The sequence below is a fragment of the Emys orbicularis genome, assembly GCF_028017835.1.
Source record: "Emys orbicularis isolate rEmyOrb1 chromosome 21 unlocalized genomic scaffold, rEmyOrb1.hap1 SUPER_21_unloc_1, whole genome shotgun sequence".
Lineage (NCBI taxonomy): Eukaryota > Metazoa > Chordata > Testudines > Emydidae > Emys > Emys orbicularis.
Genome location: NW_027045151.1, coordinates 224,912 through 249,490, shown reverse-complemented (window position 1 = coordinate 249,490; position 24,579 = coordinate 224,912). Strand labels below are relative to the sequence as shown.

The window sequence follows — 24,579 nt, the reverse complement described above, 5'->3', positions numbered from 1 at the left end:
GCTGCGGGAGGAGGCGTGGCCTGGGAGGGGGTCAGCGCGCGGCGCCGGGGGGGCGGTGTGTGGGGGGAGAGAGAATCCTGGGTGCGGTCTGGAAGCTTCCTTGCGCATGCGCGGCCGAGGGGGTTGGGAGAGCGGGCGCGAGCCACCTCCCTTCCGGGCCGGGCGGGGGGGGCGGGTCCATGTGGCAGAGGCTGTGGCGGGGGTGAGCTCTACGTGGGGGAGGGGCGGGGGCTTGGCTGGGGAGGGGGGCGCTGGGCCGTGGGGGGGGTGTATATGGGGGGGGAGGGCGCTGGGTCGTGGGGGGGTGTATATGGAGGGGGGGGCGCTGGGCGGGGGGGTGTATATGGAGGGGGGGGCGCTGGGCCGGGGGGGGGTATATGGAGGGGAGGGCGCTGGGCCGGGGGGGGTGTATATGGGGGGGCGGGAGGGCGCTGGGCCGGGGGGGGTGTATATGGGGGGGCGGGAGGGCGCTGGGCCGGGGGGGGGTGTATATGGGGGGGCGGGAGGGCGCTGGGCCGGGGGGGGGTGTATATGGGGGGGCGGGAGGGCGCTGGGCCGGGGGGGGGTGTATATGGGGGGGCGGGAGGGTGCTGGGCCGGGGGGGGTGTATATGGGGGGGCGGGAGGGCGCTGGGCCGGGGGGGGTGTATATGGGGGGGCGGGAGGGCGCTGGGCCGGGGGGGGGTGTATATGGGGGGGCGGGAGGGCGCTGGGCCGGGGGGGGGTGTATATGGGGGGGCGGGAGGGCGCTGGGCCGGGGGGGGGTGTATATGGGGGGGCGGGAGGGCGCTGGGCCGGGGGGGGTGTATATGGGGGGGCGGGAGGGCGCTGGGCCGGGGGGGGTGTATATGGGGGGGCGGGAGGGCGCTGGGCCGGGGGGGGGTGTATATGGGGGGGCGGGAGGGCGCTGGGCCGGGGGGGGGTGTATATGGGGGGGCGGGAGGGCGCTGGGCCGGGGGGGGGTGTATATGGGGGGGCGGGAGGGCGCTGGGCCGGGGGGGCGTGTATATGGGGGGGCGGGAGGGCGCTGGGCCGGGGGGGCGTGTATATGGGGGGGCGGGAGGGCGCTGGGCCGGGGGGGCGTGTATATGGGGGGGCGGGAGGGCGCTGGGCCGGGGGGGGCGTGTATATGGGGGGGTGGGAGGGCGCTGGCCGGGGGGGCGTGTATATGGGGGGGTGGGAGGGCATTGGGCCGGGGGGGGTGTATATGGGGGGACTGGAGGTACATGGAAGGGCTGGGGGGAGCCTGTGGGTGAGTTGCTGGCGGGGGGGGGGGTGTCTGGCCTTTGTGGGGTGGGGCAGGGGGGGGCCAAGCCTTTGCCTGGGGCAGAGATGGGCGGGGAGGATGTTTGGTCCTGTGCTGGTGAGGCCGAGGGGGCTGGGGTGTGTGTGGGTGGGGGGGGTTGATTTGTGGGGGGCTGGGGAGCAGGCCTCTCTCCCTTGGTTCTCCAGTCCAGGGCGTGGGGAAGAATCTTTCCCGTCCTGGCTGGCCAGGGTGCTGGGGGACCCCCAGTTCCCGAGTCTAGGGCACAGACTCTCCTGGGCCTGTGGGGCGGGGGCAGGCGCTGGCCTCTGGGTTGTGTGGAAGATCCAGTCATGTGATCGTTCTCTCTGGTGCCTGGGGTGGGGCCTTGTCATAACCCGGGGTAGCCGCGGACACCGTGTACCCGGACACCCACCTGCAGCTGCTGTTTGAGCCGCTCTGGAGCAGGCCCCTCTAGGTAGCTGGCCTAGGGGAAGGCTGCCGTGGGGTAGGCAGGTCCATCCTTGGTGAATCTGAGGGGATGTCTCAACCCCTCTGGCTGTCAGTTCACACCTAGGCTCTCTCCTTTAGCCCCTGTAGCCTCACCCTCCTGGCCCTTCACTTCCTGGTGTGCACAAAAAGGCTGCTCCTGTGCCAAGCAGAGAGGTGGGAAATGCTCCCTGGTGACCTGGGGAGCCCCCTTCTGGTTATACACCTGTTTGTGTTGCCCTTCGCTGATTGCCCCTCCAGGATGGGCGCCGAACCCCCACGGCTGCACTGTTGCCCCCTCTGACCCATGAGTTACCAAACCTCAGAACCATCGGCCTTCAGAAACCTCTGTGCTGTCAGCCTTCTCCTCCGGTACCGATCCAGAGCTGAAGTGCCGCTGTGCGGAGCCAGCCCGTGCTCAGCTCTGTTCTCTGGGCTGCTCAAACTGGCCCCCCGGGTTCACAGTTCTCCCGGCAGGAGCAAACCTTGCGGCTGTCTGTCGAGTCTAGTGACCAGCTGCTCTAGCCGGGTTTGGGGGCGAATTGACCTCTTGAGATGACCTGTGCTGTGGTGATCTAGCATTTGTGCCCTGGACTCTGGTGTACTGCTGGGTGATCCCAGACTAGGAGTAGATCGGGGTTGGGGTAGGAGCCTAGGAACTGGGTTCTGATCCCAGCTCTGCTGCTAACTCTTTTGTGCCTTCTGTGCCTCAGTTTCCCTCCTTGTACAATGAGGTGAGTGTGCTCAGATATGGTGAGGATTTAAACTCTGTTGGTCTTGATGCTTCCAGCTCCTTCTGCCCTGTAAAAATTGCCCGGTCTCCTCCCCACTGAGGCCTAGAAACCTGAATCTCTTTAGTTTGGGATTTACCAGCTGTTGACAGGACTTGCTCCCTGCTAGCTCAGCTTAATGCATGTAGCAAAGGTCCCCTGGTGGTGCCCCTGTTCAGACCTTCCCCTGTGGCAGAGGGTTTACCTTGAACGTAGGCAACAGGTTTGAAGCAGACAGAAGGAAGCACTTCTCCCTGGGGGACTTGCTGCCAGGGGATGTTGTGAACACTGGGTTCAAAAAAGCACAAGAGAAGTTCCTGGAGGGTAGGAGTCAGGGACTGGGCTTGCTGGACCGTTGGTCTGACCTAGTATGACTGTTCTCATGTTCCTGTGTCCGGATCTCAAGTCCTGAAAGCCCAGCTCTCCCTCCCCCCCCCTCTCCGGAGCGGTCAGTGTCACCGGGGCAGTGCACGTAGGCAGCAGGTTGGTTAATTCCATGGAAACAGCTTGTCTAACTTTTTCCAAGTGCGGGCGGGTGATCCTGGGAATGCCGCTTCACGCGCCACATGTGGGTGTAACTCGCCTGCCTCTGAAACTTCCTGTTGCAGCCCAGTGGCCAAAGTGGTGAATCACCCGGCTGCTGGGCCCCTCCCCTCTTAAAAACACACAACGGCAGGGTTTGAGGGTTTGATGGCCTTAGGAAGCCAGCCACCCAGCTGAGCAAAGCAGCTAGGACCTTGGCCCCAGCAGAGCAGGCTCGTCCCTCAATCCCTACTGCCAGGACTCTGCGAGCCAGAGTGGCATACAGCTTTGCTGTAGCGCTGGGTCCCGTCTGGGGCTGCAGCCAGACAGCTTTGGGGACGCTTAACCCCAGCCGCTCCAGGGTGAGTGGGACAGAACTCACCGACTTGCTGGCAGAACAATGTAATTCAGTAGTCACAGCAGTACCTAGTGCTGTTCATCAGCAGACCCCAAAGGGCTTTGCCAGGGAGTCTCCCATGTCTATAGATGGGGAAACTGAGGCACAGAGCCGGAGTGACTTGTGTGTGGTCACCCTGTGGCCGGCAGGAATAGACCCCGGGTCTCTGGAGTTCTATCCCTGACCTCCCCTTCACTGTCTCATGGCTGCACTGCACAGGCCCCAGCAGGTCAGGGTGGGAGGGGGGCCTTATTCTGCCACAGGCCCCCACCCCAGGGAGCTGACAGCTTAATTAAAGGGTAGAAGAGGAATTGGAGAAACTGAGGCAACAGGGCAAGGATCCTCAGCTGCTTAAAATGGGGCTAGGTGCCAGCTTCCTTTGGGTTCTGGTGGCTGGCTCAGGGTCACACGGCGCATGGCAGAGGCAGGGGTTGAACCCAGACCTGGATTCCCAGCCTCCAGCTGCCCATACAAGCCGCCTTTGCTCTGTGAGCTGGGGCTCTGGTTATCCCTGCGGAGCCTGGAGTCTAGTCTGGCTCGTGCTCTGGGATTGCCAGCAGAGGGGAAGGGCAGAGACTTGACTGAAGCTGGAAAGTCTGGGTATGGGGGGTGGGGGCTCTGGGCTTGTCTGCACAGGGAAATTGAGAAGCAGAGCTCGGTTCCCTTCCCCTGATCACTCCCTCTAGCATTTCCCCTGGGCTAGTTCACATGCCCCACATGGCACCAGCTTCCTTGTTCCAGCTGTCAGTGCCGGTGTTCCTGGGGGACATCCGGGCCTTGTGCCTGCCAGCAGGTTCACCTTCATGGACTCTGCCTCCAGTAGGCTGGGCTCTAGCTTGCCCGCCTTAGCACTCCTGTGACGGGCATTCCCCCTCTCTCCCGGGCCAGAGATGGCTGCCATACGGAAGAAACTGGTCATCGTGGGAGATGGCGCCTGTGGCAAGACCTGCCTCCTCATCGTCTTCAGCAAGGATCAGTTCCCGGAGGTCTATGTCCCCACCGTCTTCGAGAACTACGTGGCTGACATCGAGGTGGACAGCAAACAGGTACCGGGGCACCACACGGGCTGGGGTGGGACCATTAATCTTGGCCTCTCGCCACAGGGAGGAGAGCTTGGGGTCCGTCCTGAGGAGGGTGGGGGGGTTAGACTAGCTTTGGATGAGGGGCAGATGGCACCCTGCTCTCCTAGCCTCTGGCTGGGGGAAACTGCACCCTCAAGAGTTAACAGGAAGTGACAGTGCTGGGGGAGAACCGTCTAGCTTTGATGTGCTGCCTGTAAGTGCTGCGGTTAACTCTGAATATCCACCGCCCTTCCCTGCCTGCTCACTGATATCGATGGGCCGGGGAGGGGGAGGGACCGCAGCAGGGAGTGGTGCTGAATGGGACAGTCAGGGTCTGAACAAACGGACAACGCTGCGGTGGTACACGGGGGCCTTAGTCTCTGGGCAGGCCACTTGTTGCCCTCCCTGGGAGCCTCGCTGCAGGTAGGGAGATACCGTATCCTTACCACACCCCCAGCTGTCACTGGAGCCTGGTCCTCTACCCAGCAGCCTGCCCGGGGCTCAGGGCTGGGACAGATGCGGTGCTTATGAAGCATGGCCTAGTGAGAGGCGCTATGGACACAGTAGTAAGACTAGAGCAGCGGCCTTCGAAATCCGTGTGTATCTCAATGGGCTGGCTAGTGATTGGCCCCCGGAGCTTGAGGGGGTGTGGAGTGTCTGACCTGGGGGGAGGGCCGGGGCGAGTACTCCGCCCCTGGCGGGGTCCCCAGCTGGGAGATGCCGGGACAGCCCTGTGTCTGAGCTATGGCAAGATCTGGTCTCTCCGGCTCACTTTTGTTCTGAACAAACAGCGCTTTGCTGGGGGTGGGGTGGGGGGGGAGCTGGCTGGGGCCCGGTAGCGTTGTCACGGCCCTGAGAGAACAGGCCAGCAGGTGCTGAACTGGTATATCTCAGAGCTGGAAGGGACCCCTGAAAGGTCATCGAGTCCAGCCCCCTGCCTTCACTAGCAGGACCAAGTACTGATTTTTGCCCCAATCCCTAAGTGGCCCCCCTCAAAGATTACAACCCTGGGTTTAGCAGGCCAATGCTCAAACCACTGAGCTATCCCTCCCCCTTCTCATGATGGTGGTGGATTGCCAGCATCTGCAGCCCAGGCCCTGTCTGGACCTCCGGCCCTGTGTGGTGATGGCTGGAGGACTGAGACAAAGCAGGGTGCCCAAGAGTGGGGAGAGGAGCAGTTGGCTCAGGACCCGTGATGGGGTCTGGTCACCCCAAGCCAGTGACTTTCCAGTGGGAACTGGAACCCAAGGTGGGCGGCTGTCCATTGCCACCCTTGTCTCATGCAGGTGGAGCTTGCGCTGTGGGACACGGCTGGCCAGGAGGACTACGACCGCCTGAGACCCCTGTCCTACCCTGACACGGACGTCATCCTCATGTGCTTCTCCATCGACAGCCCTGACAGCTTGGGTGAGTGCTGGGGGGCCGGGCGCCGGGGAGATCCAGCTGGGTCCCCCGTCACCGTGTGGCCGCAGCCAGAGCCCGGATCTCAGTGCCGGGCAGAGGGTGCCCAGGTGAACTGTGGCTCAGCCCCCTGTCGCGGCCAGGTCACACAGCAGCTTCAGGGTTTGCTACAGGCCCTGAGCAGCGGTATTGGATCCTGCTCTAACCATTAGCCCCCACTCCCTTCCCAGCACATGGGAGAGAACCCAGGAGTCCTGGTCCCCAGCCCCCCTGCTCTAGACCATTAGGCCCCGCTCCCTTCCCAGTGCCGGGGTAGAGCCCAGGGGTCCAGGCTGCCAGCGCAGGCAGGGGAGCTGGGCAGGGCCTGGTCTGGGTGCCTGATGCTGATCCTGCCCCTGTGCAGAAAACATCCCGGAGAAATGGACCCCGGAGGTGAAGCATTTCTGTCCCAACGTACCCATCATCCTGGTCGGCAACAAGAAGGATCTGCGCAACGACGAGCACACGCGCCGGGAGCTGGCCAAGATGAAGCAGGTGAGCCCCCGCCCCGAAGGAGAGCGCATTACCCTGCTGTTTGTCCTGGGGACCCTGGGGCTGCCCCTGCCCTGAAGGAGAGCGCATGCCCCCCTGCTGTCTGTCCTGGGGACCCTGGGGCTGCCCCCGCCCCGAAGGAGAGTGCATGCCCCCCCTGCTGTCTGTCCTGGGGACCCTGGGGCTGCCCCCGCCCCGAAGGAGAGCGCGTCCCCCCGCTGTCTGTCCTGGGGACCCTGGGGCTGCCCCTGCCCTGAAGGAGAGCGCGTCCCCCCGCTGTCTGTCCTGGGGACCCTGGGGCTGCCCCTGCCCCGAAGGAGAGCGCGTTCCCCTGCTGTTTGTCCTGGGGACCCTGGGGCTGCCCCTGCCCCGAAGGAGAGCGCATGCCCCCCCGCTGTCTGTCCTGGGGACCCTGGGGCTGCCCCCGCCCCGAAGGAGAGCGCGTCCCCCCGCTGTCTGTCCTGGGGACCCTGGGGCTGCCCCTGCCCCGAAGGAGAGCGCGTTCCCCTGCTGTTTGTCCTGGGGACCCTGGGGCTGCCCCTGCCCTGAAGGAGAGCGCATGCCCCCCCGCTGTCTGTCCTGGGGACCCTGGGGCTGCCCCCGCCCCGAAGGAGAGCGCGTCCCCCTGCTGTTTGTCCTGGGGACCCTGGGGCTGCCCCTGCCCTGAAGGAGAGCGCATGCCCCCCCGCTGTCTGTCCTGGGGACCCTGGGGCTGCTCCTGCCCTGAAGGAGAGCGTGTCCCCCTGCTGTCTGTCCTGGGGACCCTGGGGCTGCCCCTGCCCTGAAGGAGAGCGCCCCCTGCTGTCTGTCCTGGGGACCCTGGGACTGCCCCTGCCCCGAAGGAGAGCGCCCCCTGCTGTCTGTCCTGGGGACCCTGGGGCTGCCCCTGCCCCGAAGGAGAGCGCCCCCTGCTGTCTGTCCTGGGGACCCTGGGGCTGCCCCTGCCCCGAAGGAGAGCGCCCCCTGCTGTCTGTCCTGGGGACCCTGGGGCTGCCCCTGCCCCGAAGGAGAGCGCCCCCTACTATCTGACCTGGGGACCCTGGGGCTGCCCCCGCCCCGAAGGACAGTGCCCCCAGCTGTCTGTCCTGGGGACCCTGGGGCTGCCCCTGCCCCGAAGGAGAGCGCCCCCTGCTGTCTGTCCTGGGGACCCTGGGGCTGCCCCCACCCTGAAGGAGAGTGCATGCCCCCCCTGCTGTCTGTCCTGGGGACCCTGGGGCTGCCCCCGCCCCGAAGGACAGTGCATGCCCCCCCTGCTGTCTGTCCTGGGGACCCTGGGGCTGCCCCCGCCCCGAAGGAGAGCGCGTCCCCCCGCTGTCTGTCCTGGGGACCCTGGGGCTGCCCCTGCCCCGAAGGAGAGCGCGTCCCCCTGCTGTCTGTCCTGGGGACCCTGGGGCTGCCCCCACCCCGAAGAAAAGTGCCTCCTGAGATTAATGCCTACCTGATTAACCCTTCAGACCCCAGGGCAGTGCTGCTGCTTGGGCTGGCTGTACTGGGCTCCCAGCCCCTGGCAGGAGTCCTGGCTCCCAGTCCCCACTGCCCCCTGGGATCAGGGAGACCTTCGGGGCTGATGGCTGTTCCTGCCCCTGCAGGAACCGGTGAAGCCGGAGGAGGGCCGGGACATGGCTGGCCGGATCAGCGCCTTTGGGTACCTGGAGTGCTCGGCCAAGACGAAGGACGGGGTGCGTGAGGTGTTTGAGATGGCCACGCGGGCCGCCCTGCAGGCCAAGCGTGGGCAAAAGAAGCCCCACTGCCAGCTGCTGTAACCCCCCCCTGCTCCCACCAGGCCCTCCCTCTGACCCCCTGCTTGGGGGGGGGGGGGGGGCAGGAGCTCAGGGCCCCTCATCACAGCCCCATGGCTCCACGGGTAAAGCCGCCCATCTCCTCTGGCTGCCACAGCTGTGTGGGGTGATTCGTGGCACAGCCCCCCGTCAATCCCAGCCATGGGGGGCCCCCAGCCTCTCTCCCTGAATGGTTTGGTTTGGGGGGGTGGGGCTGCCCCATGGCAGCTCCACTGCCTCCTGGCGGCTCTGCCCCAGCCCTCCCAGTCCCCCCTCAATGGGAGCCTGATATCACAGGGCTGCCTTGCCCCTTGTGACCCACAGCCCGCTGCTGAGGGGCTCAGGAATCTACCGTGCCTCTCCTGGGCTGTGGGAGGGCGGATCACAGCACAGTGCCCCTGGGGCGGGGGAGTGGGCGCTGCCCCCTGCTGTACAGATTTCTTCCTCCTCCTCCTATTTATCTCTTGCCAAGCGGGGGCCCCCCCAGAGAACTCTATATTTTTATGCAGAGGCGTTGTGGGCCGCTTTGCCCGTGGAGGGCACCTGGCTCCCCCCACCCCCCGCGGGTCCCGGGCCCTCCGCACTAGCAAGTGCCACAGGTGGGGCGCTGCGGGCGCCCGGCCGCTCTGTGCTCCCCGGGGACGGTGGTCGTTACTTTTCAACTGTACTTGAAAGACAAACAGCTCTGTAATAAATTTGTAGCAATGTTTAGTATGGGGGGGCTCTGCCTGTTTGTGGCTAGTGGGGTTCCTATCCCAGCCCTGGGCTCCCCCATATCTCATCCTGATCCCCTCCCCCAACCAGCTCTGCCCCCCTGTGCTGTGCTGGGGTCACGCCAGCCTGAATCAGTTCTACCCCCTGCCACCAGCTGGAGGGGGAGGCAACTCTCCAGTCACCTCAACGACCTGCCCCCTGCCAGTCCTCTGGGGCTGGGCTGCCCCCATCCCCCTCATCTCGCTGTTCCCTGGGGGCAGAGGGCCCCCCCCCCCCGGCCTAAGGGAGCAGGCTGCTGCCCGGGGCTGGGGAAGGGTCGCGGGGGGAGATGGTACAATCCTGTCCTGCAGGGGGAGGGGTGTTGGCAGCACGGCCCTGGTGCCTGTGCCAGGCGCTGTACTGGTGAGGGGTTCTGCAGGGAGTGGGCTGGGTAATGCGGCCACTTCTGGGCCAGGGCAGCAGGGGCATGGCAGCCCATAATGCAGCCTAGCTGTGGCTCACCTGGTGCTGAAATGCGCCCAGCTCTGGGGCGGAGCTGGGGCAGGGCTCATGTGAGCAGTACCTGCCTGTCCCTGGCATGCTGTGAGGGCCTGTATTGATGAGCAATTAACTCTGGGGTGGGGGGTTGGCACTGCTGAGTCACACCCATCCCTGGCAGGGCCAGGCCTGGACAATGGGGGGGGGGGGGGAGAAATTACCTTCCTACACCCCAGGGCTGACCCCCAGCTTCTGCTTTGAACATGAAGAGTGAGGGGAAAGCTGTGGGGGCTTTGCCCTCTGCCCCCAAGGACAGGGCTGGGCTCCCCAGAGATTCCCCCAGGCTTGCCCCCGTGCAGCAGGGCTGGGGGCGTGACTCCCTGCAAGCCCTGAGCACTGTCCCAGGGAGCAAACCCTGAAGGGGGATGGCCCCTGTGGGCGTGGCCAGGGGCTGGTTGGCTGGGTGGTGCCAGGCCCCACCCCAAGGAGCCACGTGGGGGGCTGTGCCACTTGCCACCCTCCCCCAGCCAGCCTGACCCCCAAACTCTGGGCATGGGGGGGAGGGGCAGATGGCCCCTGGGAGTCCTCTGCTGGTTCCAGCACAACAGCCTGTGCCCCCAAGTGCCCACTCCCCTCCCCCGAGCTGGGGCGAGACCCCAGGAGTCCTGGCTCCGCTCCCCTCCCCCGAGCTGGGGCGAGACCCCAGGAGTCCTGGCTCCGCTCCCCTCCAGGAGCGGGGGAGAGACCCCAAGAGTCCTGGCTCCGCTCCCCTCCCCCGAGCTGGGGAGAGACCCCAAGAGTCCTGGCTCCGCTCCCCTCCCCCGAGCTGGGGAGAGACCCCAGGACTCCTGGCTCCGCTCCCCTCCCCTCCCCTGGGGAGAGACCCCAAGAGTCCTGGCTCTGCTCCCCTCCCCTGGGGAGAGACCCCAAGAGTCCTGGCTCTGCTCCCCTCCCCCGAGCTGGGGAGAGACCCCAGGAGTCCTGGCTCCGCTCCCCTCCCCTCAGCTGGGGAGAGACCCCAAGAGTCCTGGCTCTGCTCCCCTCCCCCGAGCTGGGGAGAGACCCCAGGAGTCCTGGCTCTGCTCCCCTCCCCCGAGCTGGGGAGGGACCCCAGGAGTCCTGGCTCCCAGATGCCAGTGGGAGGGGGGAACAGGGGCTCTAGGGCTGCACCCACAGATTGAAGCGTCCCCCCGGCCCGCTCCATACGAGGTACCAGGACAAATGCGCCCCCAGGCCGGCGCTGCTGGTGCCTCACCAAGAAACGAGGCGGCTGCTTCCCACACGGGGACTCAAACCCCAGGCCGCCTGGGTGAAAACCAGGAATCCTGACCGCTAGACCACGTGGGACAGGTCGTCTGGCTCCTGCCTGGCCGGCCTGGGCCCCGGCAGGGGGCGCCGCAGCGCCACCCGCTGGGGAAGGAGGGTACTGCACCATTAACCCCTCCCACCCCCGAGGGACAGGCCCCTCCCCCTAGCCCCTCGTAGCAGGGAGCCCACGTGCTCCCAGGCAGCCCTGCTCAGGGCCCGGAAGCGCTGCTAATCCAGAGTCACTCCGGAGCAGGCTCAGAAGCCAGCCCTGACCCCATTGATGATACAGGGCAAGTCTGCCTGGAACAGGGGCTGAGCGGAGATCACAAACCACCCAGGAGTCCTGGCCCTGCTCCCCCCGACCCCACAGCCATCTCAGAGCTGGGGAGAGAACCCAGGAGTCCTGGCCCTGCTCCCCCCGACCCCACAGCCATCTCAGAGCTGGGGAGAGAACCCAGGAGTCCTGGCCCTGCTCCCCCCGACCCCACAGCCATCTCAGAGCTGGGGAGAGAACCCAGGAATCCTGAGAAAAGTCCCAGAAAGCGCTGGGAGGGAGGGAGGAGAAGCAAGTAGTGGCGTGTTCGGGGGATAGCGGGCACAGGGAGTAACTCTTGGGGGGGAGGCAGGGAACCACTCCCTGCCCCAGCTCACCCCTGCTGCCATCCCCCGAGCACGCCACAACTCCCCTTCTCCCCCCTCCCTCCCCGGCTTGCCGCGGGGGAGCGGAGGTGAGCTGAGGGGGGGGGGGGGGGCGGCAATTTTTTCACGGCCTAGGGGTGGCAAATTTGTTAATCTGCCCCTGCCCCAGGGGCTTCCACGGACCCCACAGCGCAGTGGGGCGGGGGACAAAGAGCAGGGACGGACAGACGGACACACCAGAGCAGCGATCTCAGTTTATTGATGTGGGCGTCGGTGGCTACAATACACCCAGCTGTGGGGGGGGGGCGAAAGCCGAGGGGGGGCGTCGGCTGCGCTACCCCTCTCTGGCCAGCAGCTGGCGCTTTCTCTCCAGCAGCGCCCGATACTGCGCCCGCGTGGCGTCGATGTCGCTCTGCAGGCTGGCGATCTCCCCGGCCAGGAGAATCCCTGCGCAGAGACAGGGGTCAGGAGAGAGGGGGACTGGGGGGGGGGGAATGGGGCACAGGGCTGTCCCCTCCAGGGGGCGCCGGCTCCCATCGCCCCCAGGGCCGGGACTAGCTGGCTCCAGGGGCGTGGGGAATGGGGCAGAGGCCTGTCCCCTCTAGGGGGCGCCGGCTCCCATCGGCCCCAGGGCCGGGACTAGCTGGCTCCAGGGGCGTGGGGAATGGGGCAGGGGCCTGTCCCCTCCAGGGGGCGCCGGCTCCCATCGGCCCCAGGGCCGGGACTAGCTGGCTCTAGGGGGGTGGGGAATGGGGCACAGGGCCTGTCCCCTCCAGGGGGTGCCGGCTCCCATCGGCCCCAGGGCAGGGACTGGCTGGCTCTAGGGGGGTGGGGAATGGGGCACAGGGCCTGTCCCCTCCAGGGGGCGCCGGCTCCCATCGGCCCCAGGGCAGGGACTGGCTGGCTGGGGGCGGGGGGGGAGACTGGGGCAGGGGCCTGTCCCCTCCAGGGGGCGCCCTGGACTTACCCTCTTTGAAGCTGCTCTGAGCCTGCCGGAGGCTCTGGGGCACTAGGATCCCGAACCAGGTCAGTGGGTCCTGGGACGAGGCCCCCTTCTGGGATTCGGGTTCGGGGGCTGCCTCCAGGGGGGGCCCAGGATCCGCTGTTTTCCCTGGGCCCTTTCGCTGCCGCAAGACTGGGGAGACATTCAACAAAAGGTGTCTCACACCCCGCCCCCCCCAGCTTTGCTGCGCCCCTCACTCCCGACCCGCAGCCCCCTGCTAGCCCAGCCCTGACCCCCCCCCAGCTCTGCTGCGCCCCTCACTCCCGACCCGCAGCCCCCTGCTAGCCCAGCCCTGACCCCTCCCCCAGCTCTGCTGCGCCCCTCACTCCCGACCCGCAGCCCCCTGCTCACCCAGCCCAACCCCCAGACCCCCTAGTTCTGCCGGTGCCCCTCACTCCTGACCCGCAGCCCCCTCGTAGCCCAGCCCTGACCCCCCACAGATCTGCTGGTGCCCCTCACTCCCGACCCGCAGCCCCCTCGTAGCCCAGCCCTGACCCCCCACAGATCTGCTGGTGCCCCTCACTCCCAACCCGCAGCCCCCTGCTCGCCCGGCCCTGGGCTCCCGCTGAAGTTCTTTGTCCATTAGTTCACCTTGGTCTTGGGGCCCGATTTCCTCCACGGCCGGTGACCCCTCAGCAGCCTCTGCGGACGGGTCCCCGTCTCCTGGGATCACCTGGAAGGCGACCTGCCCGCTCTCCCCCTCGCTGGAAGGGATAAACCACACCATTGACCCCCCCTCTCGGGCTGGGGAGCCCCCCTGCAGGTCATTCACAGCCTGGCGCGGATGGGGCACCCCCACCAGATCCAGGGCGGGTAAATCCGTCAGATCCGTTCCAGGCTCGGGGTCAGTTGTTCCCCGTGTCCGCTGAGGGCAGGACGAGAAGTAAAGGGCTGAAGCTGCAGCCAGTGGGACGGAGGTTAGATATTGGGAGAAACTTTCTAGCTCGCCGGGTCGTTCAGCTCCGGAACCGGCTCCCAAGGGGGCTGGGGGACCCCACTGGAGGGTTTTAAGACCAGGTCGGAGAAACCCATCAGGGCTGGGCTGGGGTGAGTAGGTCCTGCCTCCGCGCAGGGGGCCGGACCCGGTGACCTCCAGGGGTCCCTTCCAGCCCCACGATTCGAGGAGTCTCGTTCCGTGAATTACAGATCGTTGGGGGTGTTTCACCATTTCCGTGCCCAGCACGAAAGCGGGATTTACACAAGGCTCTAGGCAGGAGGCCAAGTCTGCCGGTGCCCCTCACTCCCGACCCGCAGCCCCCTCTCGCCCAGCCCTGGGCTCCCACCCAGCCCTGCCGGTGCCCCTCACTCCTGACCCACAGCCCCCTCTCGCCCAGCCCTGGGCTCCCCCCCAGCCCTGCCGGTGCCTCTCACTCCCGACCCGCAGCCCCCTCGCCCAGCCCTGGGCTCCCCCCAGCCCTGCCGGTGCCCCTCACTCCTGACCCGCAGCCCCCTCGCCCAGCCCTGGGCTCCCCCCCAGCCCTGCCGGTGCCCCTCACTCCCGACCCGCAGCCCCCTGCTCTTACCTGGCACACACCCGGACCAGCGGCTCCATGCGGGCCCCGTACTGCAGGGCAGAGACCGACTTGCAGCCCATGGCGAAGCGGGACTTAGAGAGCGAGAACCAGCCCTGCATGGAGGGACACAAGGGGGGCGTCAGGGGCTGCTGGGGGGGGGACACTCCCCTAAGGGGCTGCACTGCCCCAGAGACCCCCCCACCCCCAGGCTGACGGGGCTGCAGCTTGGCCAGGCCAGTGGGTGCAGGAGGGGGCCTGGGGAGCACGGTGGGCATGGAGAAGGTGAGCAGTGTGGGAAAGGGGGACCCCCGGGGCGGTGGGGGGGCCCTGGGGGGAGGGAAGTGGGGCTGAGGGGTAAGAACGGGGGGGCCTGGGGCAGTAGAGGAGCTGGGGGGCAAGAAGGCGGTCCCGGGGCAGTAGGGGGGGCCCGAGGGGTAAGAAGGGGGGGCTGGGGGCAGTAGAGGAGCTGGGGGGCAAGAAGGGGGTCCCGGGGCAGTAGGGGGGGCCCGAGGGGTAAGAAGGGGGGGCTGGGGGCAGTAGGCGGGGCCTGGGGGGGTAAGATGGGGGGCCAGGGCAGTAGGGGGAACCTGGGGGCAGTAGGGGGGGCCCGAGGGGTAAGTAGGGGGGGCTGGGGGCAGTAGGCGGGGCCTGGGGGGTTAAGATGGGGGGCCAGGGCAGTAGGGGGAACCTGGGGGCAGTAGGGGGGGCCCGAGGGGTAAGTAGGGGGGGCCTGGGGGGGTAAGTAGGGGGGGCCCATCCAATTCCCCTCCCGCCCCACCTGCTCCACGCAGCTGTTGAATTCGTCCCTCTTGCCCTGCAGCGTCTCCAGCGCCCCCAGCAGGTGGAGCAGCCGCTCGTCCAGCTCCCGGCGCAGCGCCAGCTCGGCCATCGGCCTGGGGCAGAACCGGGTCAGAACCGGAGCCTCGGGCCGGGGATCCGCCCCCCCGGGATGTCCCCTGGCACCGCCCCCTCTCGGGCCCTTCCCCCGGCACCTGCCCCCCCAATACCTGCCCCCTGGCACCGCCCCCTGGATCCACCCCCCCACTGGACCCCTCGGGCCCTTCCCCCCCCGCCACCTGCCCCCCCAATACCTGCCCCCTGGCACCGCCCCCCCGCCACCTGCCCCCTGGATCCACCCCCCCACTGACTCCCCTCGGGCCCTTCCCCTGGCACCGCCCCCCCCAATACCTGCCCCCTGGCACCGCCCCCCCTCGGGCCCTTCCCCTGGCACCGCCCCCCCCGCCACCTGCCCCCTGGATCCACCCCCCCACTGACTCCCCGACTCCCCTCGGGCCCTTCCCCTGGCACCGCCCCCCCCAATACCTGCCCCCTGGCACCGCCCCCCCTCGGGCCCTTCCCCTGGCACCGCCCCCCCCGCCACCTGCCCCCTGGATCCACCCCCCCACTGACTCCCCTCGGGCCCTTCCCCTGGCACCGCCCCCCCCCGCCACCTGCCCCCCCAATACCTGCCCCCTGGCACCGCCCCCCGCCACCTGCCCCCTGGATCCACCCCCCCACTGACTCCCCTCGGGCCCTTCCCCTGGCACCGCCCCCCCCCGCCACCTGCCCCCTGGATCCACCCCCCCACTGACCCCTCGGGCCCTTCCCCTGGCACCGCCCCCCCCGCCACCTGCCCCCCCAATACCTGCCCCCTGGCACCGCCCCCCGCCACCTGCCCCCTGGATCCACCCCCCCACTGACTCCCCTCGGGCCCTTCCCCTGGCACCGCCACCTGCCCCCTGGATCCACCCCCCCACTGACCCCTCGGGCCCTTCCCCTGGCACCGCCCCCCCCGCCACCTGCCCCCCCAATACCTGCCCCCTGGCACCGCCCCCCGCCACCTGCCCCCTGGATCCACCCCCCCACTGACTCCCCTCGGGCCCTCCCCCTGGCACCGCCCCCTCCTCGGCTCTTCCCCCGCTGCCCCCACCTGGCTCCTCCAGCACCTACCCTGGACCGAGCGATCCCGGCTATTCCCCCCACTTCGCCCGAGCACATGACCTTGGAAACCAGCCAATCCCGGCTTCCCAGTGGGGCGGAGCCTCCCCAATGTTCTCCAATCAGAGCTAAGGGCTTGGGCGAGACGCTCCAATCACCCTCCAGGGGAGGCCGGGAGAAGCCGCTGATTGGACAGAGCTGTTTCCCCCATGCGAAAACGAAGCGGCGGCCATCTTCGTTGAGGGCAAGTGCGGCGCCGTCCCGTCTCGCCGCCATGTTTGTAAAGGGTAAACCTGCCCCGTCCCCTTCGGCCGCCATCTTTGCGAGGGGCAACGGGGGGGGGGCGCCACTGCACCACGTGACTCTCTCCCCACCATGGGCCGCCATCTTTGTGAGGGGCAAAACATCGCTCTGGCCCAGTTGAGCATCCCACTCTCTGATAGGCCGGGCAGCCTGGGCCAATGAGAGGTCCTGGTCTTGGGCGGCCGGGTCGCACACGTGCTGTGGGGACAGAGCTGCGGATCGCCGGGAGTTGCCAGCATGGTAGGGGGGCGAATTGGGTTTGTTATTGTAGGGTCGCCTGAGAGGGGGAGGGGCCCGGGGGCTGGTACCCTGTACTCTGGGGGAGGGGGGGCAATAGGGGGCTGGGGTAGTGACTGTAGGATGGCCTGCGGGGCAGAGGCGGGCACCCCCTGTGGGGGGGTCTTGGGCTGGTTATTGTAGGGTCTCCTGGGGGCGGGAGGGGTTGGGGGAGCAGCTCCCCCCCTTGGAGCTTGTGGGCGATTGGTGCTGGGACTCTCGGGCTTTGTTATTGTAGGGTCGCCTTTGTCTGGGAGGGGCCCCCGGGGAGCGGGGCGGGGCCTGGCGCTGTTGTGGTAGGGTCGGCATGTGGGGCGGGCGGGGGCTGGTCCCCGCTAGGGGAGGGGGCAGCTCGCTGCTCCCCCCCCCCCCCCGGGCTTTGTATTAACTCCCCCACGTGTGCCGCCCAGCTGCGCCGCGAGGCCCGGCAGCGCCGGGAGTATCTGCACCGGCGGGCGCTGGAGGATCGGACCCGCGCCACCGAGACCAAGAAGGAGCAACTCAGGCGGGCGCTGGAGGGTAACGCCCCCCCCCCCCCGCGGTGCCCCTCACTCCCGACCTGCAGCCCCCCCCCCGCGGTGCCCCTCACTCCCGACCTGCAGCCCCCCCCCCCCCCCCGCGGTGCCCCTCACTCCCGACCTGCAGCCCCCTCCCTCTCCCCCCCCGCTTGCCCCTCCCTCTCCCCCCCGCGGTGCCCCTCACTCCCGACCTGCAGCCCCCCCCCACCCGCGGTGCCCCTCACTCCTGACCTGCAGCCCCCTGCCAGCCCAGCCCTGGGCTCCCCCCTCCTGCTCTGCCCTGGCCTGAGGGTTGCGACTCGGTGCCCTGGAGGATGGAGGAGGGGCAGGAGGACCAAGGGGGGGGAATTTGAGCGGGAGGGGGAGACCTGCGAGAGGGGGGTTGTCTGGAATCTCACTCTCTGACTCGCCCCCGCAGAGAATCGGCTGCTGCCCACGGAGCTGCGCCGGGAGGCTCTGGCACTGCAGAAGTCCATTGAGTTTGATGACCAGGGAGCAGAAGGTGAGTTGGGGGCCGGGGGGGAGGTTCAGGGAGTTCGGTGCCCCCCCTCCCTCAGGCGAGGAACCCCCCCACTCCCCCAGCACCCTTGGTCAACATTGTCCTGTGTCCTTCCTGACTCTTTGCTGCCCGGCTGCCCTGAAACATGAGAGTGGGCCACCCCCATTTGGGCTCACAGGGCCCCGTGGGGCCAGATGAAGCCCCCCACCCCGCCCTGCAGCCGAGATGCCTCTCCCCCCGTGAGTGACAGCCCCATAGACCCGTTATCATGGCCGGCTCACTTGGGATGGGTGGAGCAGAATCTGGTGTGTGTGTGTGTGGGGGGGGGGGGGTGAGCTGGCCCTGGTCACACCCAGCCGAGCCGTGAGTCCCACGTCCAGTGTGGATAAAAACAGATTGTTATCGGTTTTTAAAAATTTATACCTGATTTCTGACGTTTTTCTTTTTAAAAATCCGCCTGAAATTCTGACCCCTTCTGTTCAGGGCTGAGCTCATTCGAATCTGGCACGGTCTGGCACGTTATATTTAAAAACATATATAGTTAACCGGCAAGAAAGCCCCGAACCGGGGGGGTCGTTCCTGGTACCTCCTCCTCCCCCCTTTTGCTCCGCGTCCGTCTAATCACCGAGCTCAGGTCAATGATAGCTTTGCACCAGGTTAAAAAACCGATCAGGAGCTGCTTGGTTTCCTCTTCCCATCTCTGAATAAAACCTCGGTGGGAGAGGACGAGATCTACTAGCTCTAAAATCCCGAAGGACATGGAGACTAGAAACAATCAGTTCAAATTCACTAATTACCGCCAACGCTCCCTTTGTACAATAAATCCGGGCGTTTCAAATCCAAGCCATGTTTTAATCAATTCCCACCCACACCCACCTCCCCGTATCCAGCCCTTCTAATAGGCTGGGCAGAATGTGATTATTTTGTAACCATTTTCCCTGATTTGTAGCTCTTTCAATTAGTTGCGCAAAATAATGGTTTTTACTCCTTTTTGTCTCCCTGATTTTGGTCTCTTTAAATCTTCATTTTGGGGTTTAAGCTTTTAAAAATCCTCTCTTTAAATTTTCACTTGTGGAAATTGCTGGGGTGTGAGGCGGGTCGGACAGGGATTATTTAACGACGGCAGAGGCTGATAATCAAAAAGTTAAAGCGTTTGAACTGTTAAAAGAGAAATTGTGAACGCCGCACGTCAAACCACCCAAAGGAAACAGCCTGAAATCCCGTTCGGATGCCTCCCTCCGCCGTGTTTTTCTTCCTTGGCTGACCTGTGTGTTTTGGATCCCGGCGGTGGGCGGTGAAATGGAGATTTACGGACACAAATCAAACGCGCCTGGGCCCGGTTTTAAGGTCGTTTTATTTCGGGAACGAAAAACCTCCAGGGCTCTTTTGTGTGTTTTTAATCGGATTCCGATTTCCGTCCAGATGGAGTTTGACGGGGATCCCGAGCACAGCGGGGCTGGGAGAAGACTTGGTGGCTGGTCGCTTGTGATAAAATCTGTCACTTCCCCCACCAGGCTGTCGAGGGACTGGCCGCGGGGCAAGAAATTCGCCACTCCCTGGCGGGATTAAAAAATTACCCAACCCCGCCACCCAACTCGGTGTAAATGGGCCAAATAAATGGGCGTCTCCCACCGAATTCAGGGCCTGAATGGGGGGCGTGGCCAGCCAGAGGCCACGCCCCCGGCCGTTAACCCTTTGCCTCCCACGGCAGGGCTGGTGACACAGCAGGATGACGAGTATCGCTGGGCTGGCGTGGAGGACCCCAAGGTGATGATCACGACCTCGCGCGACCCCAGCTCCCGCCTCAAGATGTTTGCCAAGGTACAGGGCCTGGGTTTGTTATTGTAGGGTCTCCCGGGGAGCGGTGCTGCTCGGCGGGCTGGCATGGTTATTGTAGGGTCTCCTGGGCACTGGTTTGTTTCTGCAGGGCCTCCCGGGGACTGGGGCTGGGAGTAGGGCCGACTTTGTTATTGTAGGGTCTCCTAAGGGGTGGGGGGTCTGCATTAGGGGCTGTCGTCAGGTCTCCTGACATAGGGGGGCTGGGTGTGGTGGTGTCGGGCCGTTCGGCGGAGGGGCAGGTCTGTTATTGTAGTCTCTCACTCCCACCCCCTCTCTCTCGGCGGCAGGAGATGAAGCTGGTGGTGCCGGGCGCCCAGCGCATGAACCGGGGGCGACACGAGGTGGGGGCCCTGCTCCGGGCCTGCAAGGCCAACGGCGTCACGGACCTGCTGGTGCTGCATGAACACCGCGGGCAGCCGGGTGAGCCGGGGGGGCGTGCTTGGGGGACTCCCCCCTCCCCCTCTGTCTGGGGCTGCTGGGGGGGGGGGGAGGGGGAGCTGCTTCCCCTCTGTCGGGGATTCTGAAGGGGGTCCCCCTCCGCTGTTATTTCTGGGGGGTCCCCAAGGCGGGGGGGGCTGCAGGGCCTTTTAGCCAGGGGCTGTGGGGTGGATGAATCGGGGGGGGGGGGGGAGGCAGGGCAGCTCCATCCCAGCCCCCCCACCGCTAACCACCACCCCCTCTCCCCTCCCCCCAGACGGGCTGATCGTCTCTCACCTGCCCTTCGGCCCCACGGCGTTCTTCACCCTCTGCAACGTGGTCATGCGGCATGAAGTCCCCGACATCGGCACCATGTCCGAGGCCACCCCCCACCTGATCTTCCACAACTTCACCTCCCGCCTGGGCCAGCGGGTCAGCCGGGGGCGCCGGGGTCCTTGTCGGGTCTTCTGGGACTGCCCAGGCTGGCTGTGTTATTGTAGGGTCTTCTAGGGACTGGGGCTGCCAGGGGAGGTGGGCGGAGACTGCTTTGACAGTGTAGGGTCTCTGGGGAATGTTTGTGCGCGGTGTGTTTATTGTAGGGTCTCCTGGGGGACATTAGAACGATCTGGGGACTGGCTTGTTATTGTAGGGTCTCAATTCACTCCCCCTCCTCCCCCCAACCCAGTGTTTCTCGGTCTCTGCCCCTCAGGTCTGCAGCATTCTCAAGTACCTCTTCCCGGTGCCCAAGGAGGACAGCAAGCGGGTCATCACCTTCGCCAACCAGGACGATTACATCTCCTTCAGGTGCCAGGCCTGCCCCTGCATGCAGCCACTTCTGGGGCGGGGCAGCTGAGGAACAGCCACATATAACACCACATGGGGATGGCTGGGCGCAAGGATGCCTGGGTTCTCTTCCAGCTCTGGGAGGGGAGTGGGGTCTGGCGGGGGCTGAGAGCCAGGCCCACGCTGGGTGACCCCTTTCTCCTGTGCCCCCTGCAGGCACCACGTCTATAAGAAGTTGGACCACCGCAACATCGAGCTGTCTGAGGTGGGGCCGCGCTTCGAGATGAAACGTGAGTCATGTCTCTGCGGGCCCCTCATAAGAACATAGCGGCCAGACTGGGTCAGACCAAGGGTCCATCTAGCCCAGCATCCTGTCCTCTGACAATGGCCGGTGCCAGGTGCCCCAGAGGGAATGAACAGAACAGGGAATCGTCAAGTGATCCATCCCCTGTCGCCCATTCCCAGCTCCTGGCAAACAGAGGCTGGGACCCCATCCACGCCCAGCCTGGCTAATAGCCATTGATGGACCGATCCTCCATTAAATCATCTAGTTCTTTTCTGAACCCTGTTAGTCTTGGCCTTCACAACATCCTCTGGCAAGGAGTTCCACAGGTTGACTGTGCGTTGTGTGAAGAAATACTTCCTTTTGTTTGTTTTAAACCTGCTGCCTATTAATTTCATTGAGTGACCCCTAGTTCTTGTGTTATGAGCAGGAGTAAATAACACTTCCTGATTTACTTTCTCTGCACCAGTCATGATTTTATAGACTTCGATCATATTCCCCCCCCCCCCCCCCCCGAATCGTCTTTTTTTCCAAGCTGAAAGATTAATCTCTCCTCATACGGCAGCCGTTCCAGACCCCTGATCATTTTTGTTGCCCTTTTCTGAACCTTTTCCAATTCCAATCTATCTCTTTTGAGATGGGGCGACCACATCTGCACACAGTATTCACGGTGTGGGCGTACCATGGATTTATATAGAGGCAATAGGATATTTCCTATCTTATCTCCCCCTTTCTTAATGGTTCCCACCATTCTGTTCGTTTTTTGACGCCGCTGCGCGTTGAGTGGATGTTTTTCAGAGAAGTCTCCACAGTGACTTCAAGATCTTTCGTGAGTGGTATCAGCTAATTCAGACCCCATCATTGTATATGTGTAGTTGGGATTCTGTTCTCCGATGTGCATCACTTTGCCTTGATCAATATTGAATTTCATCTGCCATTTTGTTGCCCAGTCACCCAGTTTTGTGCGGTCCCTTTGTAACTCTTCGCAGTCTGCCTGGGACTTAACTATCTTGAGTAGTTTTGTATCATCTGCAAATTTTGCCACCTCCCTGTTTACCCCTTTTTCCAGATTGTTTATGAATATGTTGACTAGGACTGGGCCCAGTACAGACCCCTGGGGGACACACTATTTACCCCCCTCCAGTTACCGATCCAGGAGGGGACCTTCCCTCGTATCCCGTGACAGCTCACTTTGCTTAACAGCCTTTGGTGAGGGACCTTGTCAAAGGCTTTCTGAAAATCTAAGTACACTATCTCCACTGGATCCCCCTTGTCCACATGCTTGTTGACCCATCAAAGAATTCTAGTAGATTGGCGAGGCGCGATTTCCCTTTACTAAAACCATGTTGACTCTTTCCTAACAAATTATGTTCATCTCTGTGTCTGACAGTTTTTGGTTCTTTACTAGAGTTTCAACCAGTTTGCCCGGTACTGAAATCAGGTTTACCAGCCTGTAATTGTCGGGATCATCTCTGGAGCCCTTTTTGAAAATTGGCGTCACATTAGCTGTCCTCATCATTTGGTACAGAAGCTAATTTAAATGCTAGGTTACATACCATAGTTAGGTTCTGCAATTTCACATTGGAGTCCTTCAGAACTCTTGGGTGAATGCCATCTGGTCCTGGTGACGTATTACTGTTTAGTTTGTCAATTTGTTCCCAAACCTCTTCTAATGACACCTCAGCCTGGGACAGTTCCTCAGATTTAAAGCAACAGAGGGTCCTGTGGCACCTTTAAGACTAACAGAAGTATTGGGAGCATAAGCTTTCATGGGTAAGAACCTCACTTCCTCAGATTTGTCACCTAAAAAGACTCAGGTTTGGGAATCTCCCTCACGTCCTCAGCCGTGAAGACGGATGCAAAGAATTCATTTAGTTTCTCTGCAATGGCCTTATCGTCCTTGAGTGCTCCTTTAGCATCTCGATCGTCCAGTGGCCCCACTGCTTGTTTAGCAGCTTCATGCTTCTGAGGTACTTAAAAACAAATTTGCTGTTACTTTCTGAGTCTTTGGCTACACTTCATTTGCCAGCGTTTATGCTCCTTTCTATTTTCCTCACTAGGATTTAACTTCCGCTTTTTAAAGGAGGCCTTTTGGCCTCTCACTGCTTCTTTTACTGTGTTTAGCCACGGTGGCTCTGGTTTGGTTCTCTTACTAAAGTTGGGGGATACATTTAAGTGGTGCCTCTGTTATGGCGTCTTTAAAAAGTTTCCACGCAGCTTGCAGGGATTTCACTGTTGGCGCTGAACCTTTTAATGTCTGTGTCACTAACCTCCTCGTTTTTGTGTAGTTCCCTTTTCTGAAATTAAATGCTGCAGTGTTGGGCCGTTCTGGTGTTTTTCCTGCCCCAGGGATGTTACATTTCATTATATTGTGGTCACTATTACCAAGCCGTCCAGCTCTATTCACCTCTTGGACCAGATCCTGATCTCCACTTAGGACTAAATCAAGAATTGCCTCTTCTCTGGTGGGTTCCAGGACCAGCTGCTCCAAGAAGCAGTCATTTAAGGTGTCAAGAAACTTTATCTCCGCATCCTGTCCTGAGGTGATGGACCCAGTCAATGTGGGGGTAGTTGAAATCCCCCATTATTATTGAGTTTATTTTTATAGCCTCTCTCATCTCCCTGAGCATTTCATAGTCACTCTCCCCATCCTGGCCAGGTGGTCGGTAATATCCCTCCCGCTGTAGTCTTATTAGTCGAGCACGGAGTTACTGGCCAGAGAGATTTCATGGTACGGTTTGGTTCATTTAAGATTTTGATTCTACGCTTTCTTTCACATCTAGTGCCACTCCCCCGGCACGACTGGTTTTGTCCCCTGGTATTACTGTGTCCCAGTGCTTATCCTCATTCCGCCAAGTTTCTGTGATGCCTGTACAAGGCACTCTGGTTCAGCCCCCTCTCCCCATCCCGCACCCCCAGGAGGGTCCCATTGTCGATTATCTCCCCCCCAGCAGTTGCTGAATGACCCAGTCGCGGCAGCCTGGGTGGCCAGACGCCCCCCAGTGCTGATTTATAGCTCCCCCTATGCCGGGGAGCTGTGCAGAATCCAGGGGAAACTGAGGCACACATGGGCATCGTCAATCGATTACAGAAAATGTGTCCCATCCTGCCCCTCGCCCCCTGAGCGATTGGGGTGGAGGGCTCCCCGGCTTTGCCTGTCTCCCAGCAGCGGGTGCTTCCTGGGGGCACCCTGCTGACCCCCTCGCCCCTCCCTCGTTACAGTGTACATGATCAAGCTGGGCACGCTAGAGCAGGCAGCCTCAGCCGACGTGGAGTGGCGCTGGCATCCTTACACCAACACGGCCCGCAAGCGGCAGTTCCTGAGCGCCGACTAAGGGGCAGGCCTGGCCCAGAGCGTCCCCCCTGGCCTGGCAGACACCCCCTCGTGCTCGGACACAGGACGTGGGGCCCGTGCAGCCAGAGATCGTAGGGGCGCTCGCTCTTCGCCGGCTGGGAGTTTAACCTGGAGCGGTTTGGAGCGTCGGAGTGCAAAGGACAGGCCCTGGCCCAGAAGGATGCCGACGTCTCCAGCTGTGGTTTCAGGTCCCAGGCCGGCCCATCGGGGTGCTGCCCCGGCCCTGTGGGTATCGCCCTGCGGTGGAGGGGGAAGCACCAGCAGAGCTGTTGTTTTCACACTTTTATTTTTGTAGGGTCTGCTTTAATACACAGCTTGGTTCGACCCTTGGTTTGGTTTCTGTTGCTGTCTGTTCACAGCTGTTCCCATCTTGCCGGGGGGGGATTTAGCCCCGTGCCCCCAAGCTCTGGGGCCTAGCTTGCAGCGGTGCCCCACTGCGTTAAAGGTGGTGTTCGTTACTTTTCTCCCTGCGCCTGGAAGGGAACCCAGGAGTCCTGGCTCCCAGGCTGGTGTCAGTTGATG

At 63.8% G+C, this 24,579-nt stretch overlaps 3 protein-coding genes and 1 non-coding gene across 7 annotated transcripts; 2 read left to right on the top strand and 2 right to left on the bottom strand.

The window, feature by feature from the left end:
- Nucleotides 1-4,310: 4,310 nt before the first annotated feature.
- LOC135894969 (transforming protein RhoA-like) lies at nt 4,311-8,903 on the top strand. Of its 2 annotated transcripts, none has more exons than XM_065423023.1 (4): nt 4,311-4,466; nt 5,768-5,888; nt 6,286-6,416; nt 8,003-8,903. In XM_065423023.1, exons 1-4 carry the CDS (start codon nt 4,311-4,313, stop codon nt 8,174-8,176), a joined length of 582 nt encoding a protein of 193 aa, XP_065279095.1. In that variant the 3' UTR covers nt 8,177-8,903. The 2 variants fall into 2 exon arrangements, with proteins under 2 accessions (XP_065279095.1, XP_065279096.1); XM_065423024.1 differs by lacking the exon at nt 4,311-4,466 and adding an exon at nt 4,857-4,904.
- A 1,753-nt stretch (nt 8,904-10,656) lies between these two features.
- TRNAE-UUC (transfer RNA glutamic acid (anticodon UUC)) lies at nt 10,657-10,729 on the bottom strand. Its single transcript has one exon. It is a non-coding gene; the product is annotated as a tRNA-Glu (tRNA).
- An 841-nt stretch (nt 10,730-11,570) lies between these two features.
- On the bottom strand, nt 11,571-15,840 carry CCDC115 (coiled-coil domain containing 115). The gene is made up of 6 exons (XM_065423030.1): nt 15,797-15,840; nt 14,625-14,739; nt 13,856-13,959; nt 12,924-13,036; nt 12,297-12,464; nt 11,571-11,776 (listed from the first exon to the last, which is right to left on the bottom strand). The coding sequence occupies exons 2-6, from the start codon at nt 14,733-14,735 to the stop codon at nt 11,664-11,666; spliced, it is 609 nt and encodes a 202-aa protein (XP_065279102.1). The 5' UTR covers nt 14,736-14,739; nt 15,797-15,840; the 3' UTR covers nt 11,571-11,663.
- A 405-nt stretch (nt 15,841-16,245) lies between these two features.
- IMP4 (IMP U3 small nucleolar ribonucleoprotein 4) lies at nt 16,246-24,379 on the top strand. Of its 3 annotated transcripts, XM_065423019.1 has the most exons (9): nt 16,283-16,327; nt 16,774-16,882; nt 17,300-17,383; nt 19,092-19,201; nt 19,507-19,639; nt 19,914-20,068; nt 20,346-20,440; nt 20,636-20,709; nt 23,925-24,379. In XM_065423019.1, the coding sequence occupies exons 1-9, from the start codon at nt 16,325-16,327 to the stop codon at nt 24,035-24,037; spliced, it is 876 nt and encodes a 291-aa protein (XP_065279091.1). In that variant the 5' UTR covers nt 16,283-16,324; the 3' UTR covers nt 24,038-24,379. The 3 variants fall into 3 exon arrangements, with proteins under 3 accessions (XP_065279092.1, XP_065279091.1, XP_065279093.1); XM_065423020.1 differs by lacking the exon at nt 16,774-16,882 and having other exon boundaries at nt 16,246-16,327; XM_065423021.1 differs by lacking the exons at nt 16,283-16,327; nt 16,774-16,882; nt 17,300-17,383 and having other exon boundaries at nt 19,151-19,201; nt 19,516-19,639.
- The last annotated feature ends 200 nt before the right edge of the window (nt 24,380-24,579 follow it).

Bases quoted from the DNA above. Each gene is read 5' to 3' on its own strand.
- LOC135894969 (XM_065423023.1), top strand. From the start codon at position 4,311: ATGGCTGCCATACGGAAGAAACTGGTCATCGTGGGAGATGGCGCCTGT. The intron at 4,467-5,767 runs GTACCGGGGCAC...TGTCTCATGCAG, and splicing joins TCGAGGTGGACAGCAAACAG to GTGGAGCTTGCGCTGTGGGA. The intron at 6,417-8,002 runs GTGAGCCCCCGC...CTGCCCCTGCAG, and splicing joins AGCTGGCCAAGATGAAGCAG to GAACCGGTGAAGCCGGAGGA.
- CCDC115 (XM_065423030.1), bottom strand. From the start codon at position 14,735: ATGGCCGAGCTGGCGCTGCGCCGGGAGCTGGACGAGCGGCTGCTCCAC. The intron at 13,037-13,855 runs GTAAGAGCAGGG...TATCCCTTCCAG, and splicing joins CTGGTCCGGGTGTGTGCCAG to CGAGGGGGAGAGCGGGCAGG. The intron at 11,777-12,296 runs GTAAGTCCAGGG...GTCTCTGCGCAG, and splicing joins TCAGAGCAGCTTCAAAGAGG to GGATTCTCCTGGCCGGGGAG.
- IMP4 (XM_065423019.1), top strand. The intron at 19,202-19,506 runs GTACAGGGCCTG...TCTCGGCGGCAG, and splicing joins GCCTCAAGATGTTTGCCAAG to GAGATGAAGCTGGTGGTGCC. The intron at 20,710-23,924 runs GTGAGTCATGTC...CCCTCGTTACAG, and splicing joins GCCGCGCTTCGAGATGAAAC to TGTACATGATCAAGCTGGGC.